The following is a 13,236-nucleotide window of genomic DNA, read 5'->3' on the forward strand; positions in this document are numbered from 1 at the left end:
ACCAGCCACTTCCAGTCTCCCAGCACCTCAGAAGCAGCGCAGGAGGACAGAAGGGTGCCGCACACACTTTGTACCTAGAATGAGAAGCAAAACCTGGGTGTGCCACAGGCACGTTGGAGCCCTGTTAGATGCCTGGTCTGGAATACTGGACTAGCTTGGATCCTGTCCCTGAGGAAGTGCACCGCTACGTGAGTCCATACTGGGGATTTCGCAAAACCACTCCGATACGCACACACAGGACTGGGTGTGGTGGCTCCTGACTGTAATCCCAGATACTTGGGAGGTGGAGACTGGGAGGATCATAGTTTGTTAACCTTGGGGAAAAAGGACAGAGTCTTTATTTTTATGCCAGTCTTGGGACTTGAACTCAGGGCCTGGGCACTGTCCCTGCTCAAGGTTAGAGCTCTACCAATTGAGCCACAGTTTTACTTCCTGCTTTTTGCTAATTTACTAGCAATGAGAGACTCATAGGCTTTTCTCCACTGGCTGGCTTTGAACCATGAACCTCAGATCTGAGTCTCCTGAGTAGCTAGGATTACAGGTATGAGCCACTGGTGCCCGGCTGAGAGACCTCTTCTAAACTGGTAAGCCAGGCAAGATGATATGTGCCTGTGATCCATAAGTAGGAAGATCATCGCCTGAGGCCAAAATGCGAGACCCTATTAAAAAAACAACCCGAAGCAAAAGTGGTAAAGTACCTGGCCTAGCAAGTGTGAGGCTCTGAGTTCAAATCCCAGTACTACCAAAAAAAAAAAAAAAGAAAAAAAAGGGAAGCAACATGTCAGAGTACCAGGCCAACACGAATGCATTTCATTCCAATCTTTACTTTCAATTCCAGACAATCTTCCTCATTACAAAGCTACTGAACAAACACAGGTAGAAGAAAAGCACTGACATTTGCAAAGTATGTTTTCAACAGACAGCTCAGCAATCCCATCACCAACACAACACGCATGTGCAAGGTGCAGATGCCAGGAAGACAATTCTCGGTAAACCAGAGCTATGTCATAAAGGCATGACCTTTTTTTAAAATTTCATATAAAATGATCAGCTTGGAGAAGCGAGGCCGCACACTGGTTTTGCACAGTCTGTTCGGTACTGACAGCTTCTTCTGTCTGTCCAGGTGAGGAAGGCAGAAGCGGCCTACCCCTTGGCAGTGCCTCCAGACACCAGTGGAGGTGGCAGAGAAGACCCAGGTCCCCTTGCTTTTCCCAGGTTTAGAGGGAGGCAGCCCTGCATGGATCTGACCCTGCAGCCCGGCACCTCATCTGGGGAGCAGGCTCCTCACGCAGGTTTGCCGTCAGGGCCTCTCCACATTCGCCCATCTATGGAGCCATGATGAATCAAGCCGGTCCAGGCGCTTTGGTGGTTTGTCCTTAGTCCCCTCCAGCTCTCTAAACGCGTGAGCCCTCAGTCCACGGTGCCGTTGTAGGTCTTGCTGAACTTGTTGAAGGTGAAGTCTACCGCGTGTGTGGAGATGGGCTTTCTGTACAGGGGGTTCAAAGCCTGCGGGCAGAGTGAAGGGGACATGCGTCAGTTCCGTCATTAGCCAGCAGGCACAGGCCTTGCTGTTTCCCCCTGGCTGGGAAGGCAGCATGCCGGGCATTCAGGCGGGAGGCCGCTGTCCGGGTGCCAGCACCAGGTCTGATTCTGACTCGGCTCTTTGAACTTGGAGGCCCCGCACCTTCTTCCAGCTTTCGCTCTTCCTTTCTGGAATGAGGGTGGAGTCAGAGGTCTCGGAAGGCCCCAGCGATGGAGGCCTGCATTGTGCTCAGACGCCTGAGGAGCCACGCCAACACAATTGACAACATGGATCAGACCAAAGGAACCTGTGTAGCTTGCCAGAGGGCCTGCGGTCTTCCAGCTCCTCAGACTTCCTGGGGCCTTGGTCCTCTACCCATCCTCAGTGAACCCGGAACAGGGCCCAGGAGGCCCAGTATATTCCAGCGCTGTACCATGCTTGCTACTCAGCAGGGCACAGGGCCTTGCAGATGCTGCTTTTGTCTTGTGGCACTGAGGATGGGACCCAGGGCCTGGGACCCACTGAGCAAGTGGTCTACCACAGAACTACACCCCCAGCGCTCTACTTTTTTTTTTTTTTTTTTTTTGGCCAGTCCTAGGCCATGAACTCAGGGCCTGAGCACTGTCCCTGGCTTCTTTTTGCTCAAGGCTAGCACTCTGCCACTTGAGCCACGGCGCCACTTCTGGCCACTTTCTGTATATGTGGTGCTGAGGAATCGAACCCAGGGCCTCATGTATACGAGGCAAGCACTCTTGCCACTAGGCCATATTCCCAGCCCCCCCCCCCCTTTTTTTTCCGCTCTACTCTTTTAGTTTGATTTTTTTTTTTTTGAGATAGAGTCTCATGAATAGCCCACCCTGGCCTAGAATTTTCTTTCTCTCTTTCTTTGTGCTGGTACTGGGGCTTGAACTCAGGGCCTGGCCACTGTCCCTTAGCTTTTTCGCTCAGGGCTGGCACTCTACCACTTGAGGCATGGCTTGGTTAATGGGATCTAAGAATTGCATGTGCTCTTTCTGTCCTGTGTAGTGTTCAAACTTGATCCTCAGATCTCAGCCTCCTGAGTGGCTAGGATTACAGGCATGAGCCACCAGTGCCTGGCCACTTCTTGGCTCTTTAATGCCAAAGATGCCAGCATAACTTCATCGCTCACATCCTGCTGAACTCAACAGCACCTCTCCACCACCGCCCACCAGCTTACCACTTCATAGCGGGCCCTGGAGCTCTCGCTCTGGAACTTGGCGAACTCCCTGCGGTCATGGATGGTGACAAGCAGCTTCCAGATGGCAAGGAGTGCGAGCCCGATCAGGAGGATGCTGCCCACCACAGCTAGCAGGATGGTGACGGTGTTGGGGGCTGATCCGCACTCTGCTGGGGCACAGGAGGCATGAAGGGTGAGGCCGCCAGCATTCCATGCCCACCCCCTGCCTCAGACACTGTGGACAGGTGCCCTGTCCCAGACTCCTCCTTGGCTGCTCTCTCTTAGGTCTGCTTGTTGCCCCTGAGAGACTGGACGGGTGGGTGTGGGCCTCCCCTCGAGAGATTCAGAGAGGCCTGGTGCCTGTCACAAAGCCCGGCGGAGGCCGGCCAGGACGCACGCCCTGGTGGATAGCTGCGTCCCCTTAAGGGGGCGGCCTCCTCCCTCCCCCTGGCCTGTCCCTGCGCTGTGCCGAGTGCCAGACGGTGGCTCCACTTTCATGCCCATGGATTCAGGGATTGACCAGATAGACGGAAAGTAGCAGGGAAGACTTCTACAAGGGCCAGCCATGTCAAAGCCCTTCTTGGAAGGAAGTCTCATTCTAAACAACTGCAAGGGCAGTGTTTGGGACAAAGCCTGGCCGCTGCAGGCCCGCAGGGGAACTTGGGTACTGTACTTCCCTCCGCCCTGGGCCTATGGCACCATGGTCTGCCTCCATGTGGAATCCGAGTCTGAATTAGAGACAAAACCCCCTGCTCCCTAACTGCCTCCAGAGAGGCAAAAAAGAGTTGATCTAGAAATCGCAGTTACTTGAAAGCAAAGGCTGTGAGCTCCTGGGCCCAGATCCTAGATGGTTAGCAGGCAGCAGTGTTCCATCTGTGCTTAGACCGCCACCCCAGGGGACAGCCTTCGGGGAGGCCATGTAGACCCTAGTCATCTCCAGCCTGAGCCATGCCCCAGCCTGGCTAAGCTCTGTTTCCTCTAAGGTGACTCCTGAGGGCAAGGCCCCATCCTCACCCAGCCCGGTCATCTTCCCAGCACTCTGTCCCGGCAATGGACCCCCAATGGTCCATCTATCTCTCCTCTAAGTGAGGGAGAGGGGCCATGGCCTTAGGTCAGGATCATGAGGAATTAATTGGGTCCCTGCACTCTGGCATTTACACGGGATGCTAAGAGGGCATCCAGGAGGAAATGGTAAACACCAGAAGCAGGGCTTGGCCTGTGCCCCTGGGGGCCCCCTCTACCTGGCTCCCTGAGGACGGTCAGGTTGGACTTCCCACTGGGCAGGTCAGCATAGGTGAACATCATGACGCAGTCCTTGGCAGTTTTGTAAAAGCACAGCACGGCCTCCTGATCATCTTTCACTAGAAGAAGGGCAAGAAGAAATTTGCTGAGGGTCTCAGAGGCAGGAGGGCGGGCCATCCAGAGAAAGAAGGGGCGGGACACAGACTCGAAGCAGTACAGGGCTTTAGTATGCTCAGGTTTCTCCTGTCAAGATCATAGGCTCAGGGCTGGGTTTACAGCTCTGGGGACACATGAACCACATCAGAGGATCTGATGTATTTGCCCGGGTGACACAAACTGCAAAAGGCACGTGGTGACTAGGGGCAGAGGTGAGTGCATGGAATTGGGAGGAAATGTAACAGGTGGAGAAAAGATCACCCCGACCGTGGCCCACTGCCATCGATGCCCATGTGAGAGTCCACATTTGGGAACAGTGCACGGGGTGCACTACAGATGGCAAGGGGCAGCTCCTCCCTGCGATGTAAGAGCCTAGGAGTGAGGAGGGAGTGGGCAGGACAGGCTGGTCCCAGGATGGTACCCATCCATTGGGACAGAGTGAGCTGTGCTCCTTGCCCAGCCCTGGACACATAGATGCAACTTCTGGGTGCTAACCAGCCCCTGCCTCAACCACTTCCGCTCCTTCTTGCCCTCAGCCCAAGAGAAGGGCATCAGCACCCAGGCGCAGGCGCTGTCTACTCTCCACGGTTCCTCTAGGACAGGGTTACAGAATTGATTCACTGGGGCGGGCCCTGGCAGCTCACACCTGTAATCCTAGCCACTCGGGAGGCTGACATCTGAGGACTGAGGTTCAAGGCAATGTGGCAGGCAAGTCTGACAGACTCTTATCTCCAATTAACCAGCAAGGCGCTAGAAGTGGGTGGAGGTGTGGGTGGCTGGATGCCAGCTTTGAGCAAAAAAGCTAAAGAACAACACCAAGGCCCTGAGTTCAAGCTCTAGTACCAGCACATATGTGTGGAATGAACACACACACACACACACACACACACACACACACACGGAAAAGGAACCAGAGAAAACAGGTGACAAGCACTCAGAGGAAAAGGAAGTCAGGTGACAACGGCAGGTTGGTCCTCACCAACAATTTCAAGTTACTATTATGTCCCCAAGTGCTTTTCCCAGTTCCCTTTTTAACTGGGTTGGTCAAAGGAGTTTTAATCTGGAAGCAGATAATCGGTGTGCTGATCAAACATGAAGGTGGGGATTTTTTCTCACAGTGGCCTCCACAGGCTAGGAAAGGGGGAGAAGGGAAGCCTAGGAGAAGGAAGGAAAGGTGTGGCTGATGAACTTTCCCTACTGAGCTTCCCTCCCCTAGGCTGAATTGGGAAGTGACTGGGCATGGCCCAAAAGAATGAGGAAAGCAGCCTTTCCTCTCCCCTGGCCACATGTGCCCCATGAGGGGGCAACTGGCCTGGATGTGTGGGCAAACTTGATGTAAGCCAAGCCCTTGGTGGCACGAAAGCAAGGCCAGGCAGGTGGTGTGACAGGGCTTCACATAGAGCTTGGTACATTGTTGGTGCCTGCTGAATACAGGGGGGATAAATACAGCACTCCACATACTCCCAAACCACACCACCATCTGCCCGAGAAGTCAGTCAAAACCAGAGAAGCGAGAACAAGGAATTCTATGCGAGAGGTAACAGAGGACCAAGACAGACCGGACCCAGGGTCAGGAGGTGGGGAAGGCCGAGGACATGCCTGCCTGGGGGGAGCCTGGTACACATTCCTTGCCAGATGGACGCAGTGTTTTAGTCTCACCATTTTAACCACTTCAATCTAGAGCGTCAGTTTAGTAAATTCACCGCATAACTCTCCCCACAGCCCTCAGATCATCTGCGTCACCCTCACCTCAAAGGAAGTTCGAAGGAGCTAGCAGTTGATCCCAATTTCTGCCCCTCCCTAGCCCCAGGCCTTGTGGATCATGGACAGTATGGGGCAGCCTCTGCTCCTCTCTGCCTGCTTCCTTCCCTTGGCGGGTGCTTGGGGCTCACACAGGCTGGCACACATGCTAGGACCTCACTCCTTTTTATAGCTCAGGTGCGTCCCATGCACGTGACTTGGCATCTGGGTCTCTGCCCGGCAGTTGATGGGCACCTGGCTATCTATTGTGACTGAGGATTGAACTCAGAGCCTTACACTCTTGCTTGGCTTTTTTTGGGGGGGTTGGGGAGGTTAAGGCTGGCACTCTAGCACTTGAGCCACAGCTCCTGAACCTTTGTACAGACTTATCACCCCATCTCTCGTGAGCATCCGCCAGGGAGGGCTGCGTGGTGATTCTCTGTAACTTTTTGGAGGAGCTGCCAAGCTGATTTCTAGAACATGTCCCCTCCCATCTTTTACATTCCTGCCAGCAGTGTTTGTGGGTCTAGGCTGTGTTTCCTAACTCGGGGCTGACACTACCCTGCTCCCCAGGAAGAGACCTTTGGATGTCTGCCACGGCGCCCAGGAACAGGCAGCCGGGATGGCTCTGGACACTCACCGATGGCATCCGCCCAGGTGATTACCTCGTCCTTGCACAGGTGGTGGCAGGACTGGTTGTCCGGTTTCCCCAAGTGAAGCAGCAGGCACTCCACACATTCTCTTTGGGAAAGAGGAAAGACATGGGGCCATTACATAAGGTCCCATAAATGCAACTGCATTCCCAACATCCCAGGCCCGAGGGCACGGTTGCTTCCTTCCGCACACCCGTGTCAGGGCCTCCACTCTGCCTTCTTGCCGAGATGAGCCAGGAGCCCCTGGTTCTCAGAGACCACATCTAGTGTAAGGGCCAGCATGTGAGGTGTCAGCTTCTCAAATTCCAGCAGTAGGAACCCGATCAAGTTCATCTGCACGAGGCTGCCTAAAACATCTGGCTCCAAGCACAAGGTTTCTGGGCACAGGAACTATTCCTGTCACACACACACATAGCCCTCCACCAGGCTCCTCAGACTTGTTGGACCAGTGCTCCGTGACTCTTTGCAGCTGCAGTTCTATAATCATCATCCGAGCCAGCCCTGGGTAGGTCTCTGCAGCCTCCTGAACAGTACTTTCCCAGGGGTTGAGGGGAAGGGAGGTGAACCCCAAAGTGAGAATCCATCCACATCCACAGGTCAAAGCCCCTGTGTAAGCCTGATAGCCTACTCTCCCACAGCTTAGCATGCTCCTTCCCTAGCATCTAGTAAGGGCAGCAAATAATTAGCCTCCACCCCCTCTTCCTTGAGATAGCACTCCTCTAGGGCAATTATGACCATGTAAGGCAGCAACAAGATCCCCTTACAAGTGACCTACAGGGTCAAGGCAGCTGCAGGACCCCCCTTGACAGCAGCTATCCATTATAGCCCGACATGGTGAAGCCCCTGGTCTGCTGCATGTCTACACCAAGGTTCCCGCCTCCAAAACCTCCTAGGTTATACATGTCACCCCAGACAATGGACCGTACTCCTTCTTACTTCTCCCGGTGAGAAGGGGATCTTGCCAGTCCCCTTTGCTGGCAATAAACTTTTCCTTTGTTCTTTGGAACCTGGATGTCTGTGTGGTTTCTGGCAATGTCTAGTATATTCTAACACCCTGGATCAGGGTTCTGATGTCTCTGGGACACAGCAGGGGCTGAGAACCACAACCCTGTGGACACTCACCCACCGAGTCCACTCACGGGGTCACTAGGGCTCTGACCTCCTTCATCCTAGACAGAGTCCACAAGACATTCATGAGAGGGCACTGCAATGCTTAGGAATCCAACTCTCCCAGAACTGGCCATGAAATCCCACCCCAGTGGGCCCAGCTTCATGGAAAAACATCTGAAGTTAGACAGCTTTAAGCTGGTGAAGCTTGCATAGCCCAATCCCAGAAGACAGCAGCAGAAGTGTGGCTGGGGGCCAGGAGGGGCACCTCCCCTCCTCCCCCCCCCCCCCCCCCGCCCCCAGCACTGGTCAAGCACACTGATCTCACCAGCCCCTCAACAGCTTCCTGGATGAAGTCAGGACAAACAGCATGGCTGCTTCCATGAAGGCTGGGGTCCTGGGGGCCCGCGTCTGGTATCCCGCTGCATTCTCAAGTAGAAAGCTATTTCCTGAAAACACCTCCCCTAATTCTCTACACTGGCAGAGCAGTCACACTCAGAAGTTCTTGGTCCTTCTAACTTAGAAGGTTCTCGAGTCATGTTAAAGTAAGTCTTTAACAAAATACACAAAAGGTTGCTGAGAGAGACTCTGCTCAGACCCTGTTAACTGAACTCATCTCAGGCCAAGTGTGACCTCAGCCAGAATGAAGGGTGTGGTGTTTTAGTTCTGGAAAGTGGATGGAGACTGGCGGACTTGAGACCTCAGGGGAAAAGGGTGTAGGACATTCAAAACAGTTGGTGACTCTCATCAAGGCAGCAAGTGGAAAAATGTCCTGATAGGATAGAAAAAGAAAGAAGAGAGAAAAAAGAAAGACACAAAGAAAGAGCAAGAGAGAAAGAAGGAAAGGAAAGAGGGAAGGAAGGAAGGGAGGAAGAACCAAAGGGGAGGAAAGGAGGAAGGGAGGAAGGGTGAGCTTCCCCTAGGTTGTGAAAGAGACAGGGGTTGGTGTGGCCCAGAGGCAGGTGAGAAGCAGAGAGTGAGCCTCCGTGCTCCATTGGTATTTCACAGCTGACGATAATGATCAGCTTTCTCTTCCAGGAAATAAGTACTATAATCATTTGAAGCCAGGTTAGTTTCCCCTGAGGCCTTCCAACTGCCTGAGGCCAATCCTATATTGCCCTGGGGCTCCACAGGAAGCAGTCCCTATTATTAAAGATTGCTGTGTTGTCCAGGCTGGATCCCAGTGCCCTGAGGCCTCCAGCCCCCCAGTGATTTGCTGAGGGTGGGGGGCAGGGCTGGGGTGAGGGGTCCCTTGGACACTGCATGCTAACAAGAGCTGAAATTTTGGAGTGCCGCTATTTGGGCTCCGGGCATCCTCCTCCCCTGTTCCGGTCCCCCACGGGTGGGGGTTGTTTCTATTTGGGTCTCTGTTGTTTCTTCATTCTCAGCAGGTCCTAAGTGGATCTGCTGTCTTCCTTCCTCTCCCTCTTCTCCTCCAAGTAAAACAAAACAAGACCTGCCCCAAATATCTCGTCTTTCATCATCAGCCAGCCTCAATTTCCCACGCCTGGGTTATATGTGGCACAGGGCCAATGGCCAATGTGTGCTACCTGGAGGCTGAATCCACCGCCACCTGCCAGGGAGCACGAGCTCATTTCATTAGGAGCCGGGGTCAGACAGCTGGAAGGGGCATGGCCAAAGGAAAACTGTACACAGAGCTCCCCGGCCAACAGAGTGTCCTGCCAACTCCACCACATGGGTGACAACGCAGCAGTAAGCTGCCACAAATGTCACCCTCGACTTCCGGCAGCCATTCTGTCCCTGGCTCTGCAGTGGTGTGAAGGGCAGAGCTTGGGGGAGAGCAGCATGGCGGAGGGACCTGGGGCGAGGCCAGCGCCGGCCATGTCACATCTAGACAATCTCTACACTCAGTGACAGCACAGAGTTGGCCTCTGTTATCAGCAGAAATGGAGCAGAAAATTCAAATGTCACTGCGCTTGCTTCGGGCATGCCTTATCTAGGTCAGGTGCCTTCCTAGGCCACATGCTTTCCAACCAGGTTTTGGTTAAAGTAACCATTCCCATATGATGTCCTATAAAACACTGTTGGGGAAGTATTAATGGGAAGACTGAATTCACTTGGAAGCATGCATGCAGGATCCCCTTTAGAAAGCACACAACAGTGTACTTAACTGCATTTAACTCAAAGGTCCTGTCATTTCTAATCTTGCTTTAGAACAGAATCGCAATCTTCTTTTTGTACTCTGTTTAAGTTTTCTTAAAATGCCCATAGCATTGGTGGCTCACGCCGATAATCCTAGCTACTCAGGAGACTGAGGTCTGGGAACTGAGACTCAAAAGCCAGTCTGGGCAAGAAAATCTGCAAGACTCTTTGTTTCCAATTAACTACCAAAAAGCTGCAAGTGGAGCAGTAGGGACAGCATCCAGGCTCTGAGCTCAAAGCACCAGTTCTAGCACAAAAACAAAAGAAAAGAGAGAGACAGAGACAGAGACAGAGATAGAGAGAGAGAGAGAGAGAGAGAGAGAGAGAGAGAGAGAGAGAGAGAGAGAGAGAAGTGGGGGGAGGGAGAGGGAGAGGAGAGAGGAAGAAAATGCCCATGGACAGCACTTTGAAGCCAGTACTTTAGTGACTGTTGGTCAAAGTTTCCACACAGGCCAGGAGGTGGGAGAGCGGAGATGGAGATTGGCAGCCCAAGTCTGCCTCAAGTATTATGGAGAGCAATGTGAGGAGAGGGGGAAGGCCCTACCTCTTGGTGCTGCAAGCATCCGGGCAGGTTGGGCACTTCTCACACGTCTCCCCAAAGGCTCCAGGCTCCGTGCACTGGCACTGCCCACAGATACAATGCCCGCGCTCACTGCAGATCTGTCCATCTTTGGCCTGGCACGTGCTGATGTCTGTTGAGCAGTTACAGTTGTCCCCAATGTAACCTGCATGGCACTTGCATTCTCCACAGTGACACTCGCCATGGCCTAAAACGACACACGCAACACATCAGAGCTGGCTGATGTCATTCATGAATGAATACATACCATCCAGTGCTCAGCATGGCACATCCCACAGAGAAAGAGGCACTGACTTTGCCCTCAGAGCAGGAGTGCATGTAACACACATGACGTGGCAGCGTCCCAGCTGTCTCCAAGTCGGTCCAGCAGAACTCTACCAAGTTATGACATAAGAGCAGAAGTCATGAACGTTTCCTGACTCAGGTGTATGACAATGGTCCCCATATGTGTCTACATCCTGACTCAGGTGTGTGATAATGGTCCCCGTATGTGTCTACATCCTGACTCAGGTGTATGGCAATGATCCCCGCATTTATCTACATCCTAATCTCCACAACTGAAAAATGATACAAGGCAAAAGTGTAGATGAGAGGAAAGAAAGGATTTGAAATGAGCAGATTCCCCCAGAGGGTCCAGGTGAGCCCCAAACTGGTCACAAGGTTCTTGGGGGAAGGGGGGTGGGGAAGGGAGGACAAGAGGGTGGCTATGGGGCTTTGAAGATGAATGACAAGGATCACAAGGAAGGCAGCCCTACGAGCTGGAAAGACAAGGAACACATTCTCCCCACACCCATGGAGTGAGCAGGGCCTGCCAGATACCCCAACTTCAGCCCTCTGACCTCCAGTGCTGCAGGAGAGCAAATGGGGTTACTTGAAAACACTGAATGTGTGACTGTTTGTTTCAGGCACAATCATAAAGTAGCACAGCTGTTCTCCCTCGGTCCTAGGGAGACAATGACTTCTGCCTCTTGGCCCTGGGCACCCCTAGCCCTGGCCTCAGGGGGAGGCTCTGTGCATTCATGCCAGGTGTGGCACGATGTGCCTTAAACTCTTTGTTCTCCCAGTAATCCATGAAGTGACTATATTTGCAGGTGTGTGTGTGTGCGTGTGCTGGTATAGAGACTTAAACTCAGGGCCTCTTAGTTTCAACATGGCTTTTTCCGCTCACAGATGGCACTCTACCACTTGACCCATACCACAAATCTGGCTTTTTTGCTTGTCAATCGGAGATATAAGACAGGTATATTTTTCTGCCCAGGCTGGCTTTGAACCTTAATATGCCTGCTCAGCTTCCTGAGCAGCTCAGATTACAGGTGTGAGTCATTGTGCCTGGTTTCTTATCCTCCATCTAATGAGAGATGAAACTTGAGATTAGAGATAAAACAGTTTAGTAAAGGTCATGCAGCTAGCTGCAGCAGAGGCAGGATTTGAGCCCAGGGAAAGAGCAGATGCTGGCACAGTGAGGCATGGTGATAGGTAGGCATTGCAGTATCCTGGCCACCCAGGACTCACAACCATGACAAGAAAGTCACCAATACTCAGTCAACTGGGCTAGGAATCGTTTTTAGCTGTGCACAGCGTCTGCTCTCCACCATTGGGATGGTGAAGAACAGCCATGAGCCACCACAGGGCTGGGTTGGTTTTTTTTTGCCAGTCCTGGGCCTTGGACTCAGGGCCTGAGCACTGTTCCTTTTTTGTTCAAGGCTAGCACTCTACCACTTCAGCCACAACATCACTTCCAGCTTTTTCTACATATGTGGTGTCGAGGAATCAAACCCAGGGCTTCATGCATGCTAGGCAAGCACTCTACCGCTAAGCCACATTCCCAGCCCCAGGGCTGGGTTTTTTAAGGTAGAAGCTATGCATTCTACAGCAGGTGGTCATGTAGCACAGATGCAGGGGTGTCAATGAAGGGAGTAGAGCACGTCACAAACGGTTTAAGCAAGCTGTTTACAGAAGCACAATTTCACAGTCAGGCTGACCTAATATCCACTTTATTTTAACAATTGTTACCATGTTTCCCTAAAATCAACTGAGCAAGCATGAGTGAGCTAAAACAATCCAGTACTCAATCATAAATGGACCAACCTGACAATCTCCATGACATTTCTGTAACTACTACTATGATTATTTCTATAATCTATTACCATGATCATTTTTATAATCTGTTACTATGGTTGCTACCTAGACACAGAGAGGAACATAGGCTACATATATTTTTAAATGTCAAACTGCAAGAAACTAGTCTCACAAGTGGGGGTGCAGCCCTCTAGCATGGAGTCAGCAAGATGGAGTTATAGAAGCTGAGAGTAAACTCTAAAACAGTGAAAATTTACAAGCCCTATTGTTCCTAGAAGCTCAGGGGACTACACTTTTCCTTGGTTTTCACTGACACGGATGGCCTCAAAGTTCTTCCAGTGTCCACAGGAGGGGCATCAAGATTCAGAGGAGAGAGACAGAGACAGAGACAGAGACAGAGAGAAAGACAGTAAATGCCTGTTAAGAGTACAGAAAAAAAAAAAAGAAAAAAGTACAGAAAGCATGAACACCACCATCTTCCTAGGGCATCAAGCGCCAGGTAGAATGCACTGCTACAAACATCTTTAAAGGAAAAAATGAGACAGAGTCTTTTTATGTAGCCAAGGCTGACTTTTAACTTTCCTCCTGCTCTAGCTTCTGAAATACTGTTATTATAGAAATGCACAACTACAACTGATGCAAATGTCTCTTAATTAAAAAAAAAACTACTTTGTAGTATTTCTGCAGCGTGTCTTCCTTTCTAATGCCATTTTGCTTAGGCTGACATCATTCGTAACACCTGTCTGTGTTTACTGAGTGCCGCTTCTGGGCCAGTGGGCGATGGGGCAGCTGGGCT

At 51.9% G+C, this 13,236-nt stretch overlaps 1 protein-coding gene across 1 annotated transcript in view; it reads right to left on the minus strand.

Moving 5' to 3' along the window:
* Window positions 1-804: 804 nt before the first annotated feature.
* Itgb5 (integrin subunit beta 5) overlaps window positions 805-13,236 on the minus strand; it is a 112,220-nt gene continuing 99,788 nt past the window's right edge. The window contains exons 11-15 of the mRNA XM_048346798.1: window positions 10,326-10,548; window positions 6,499-6,599; window positions 3,962-4,081; window positions 2,721-2,887; window positions 805-1,506 (exon numbers count right to left, since the gene is read on the minus strand). Coding sequence (XP_048202755.1) covers window positions 1,411-1,506; window positions 2,721-2,887; window positions 3,962-4,081; window positions 6,499-6,599; window positions 10,326-10,548 — 707 coding nt within the window. The 3' untranslated portion in view covers window positions 805-1,410. The remainder of the gene's footprint in view (window positions 1,507-2,720; window positions 2,888-3,961; window positions 4,082-6,498; window positions 6,600-10,325; window positions 10,549-13,236) is intronic.

This window comes from Perognathus longimembris, chromosome 5 (assembly GCF_023159225.1).
Source record: "Perognathus longimembris pacificus isolate PPM17 chromosome 5, ASM2315922v1, whole genome shotgun sequence".
Lineage (NCBI taxonomy): Eukaryota > Metazoa > Chordata > Mammalia > Rodentia > Heteromyidae > Perognathus > Perognathus longimembris.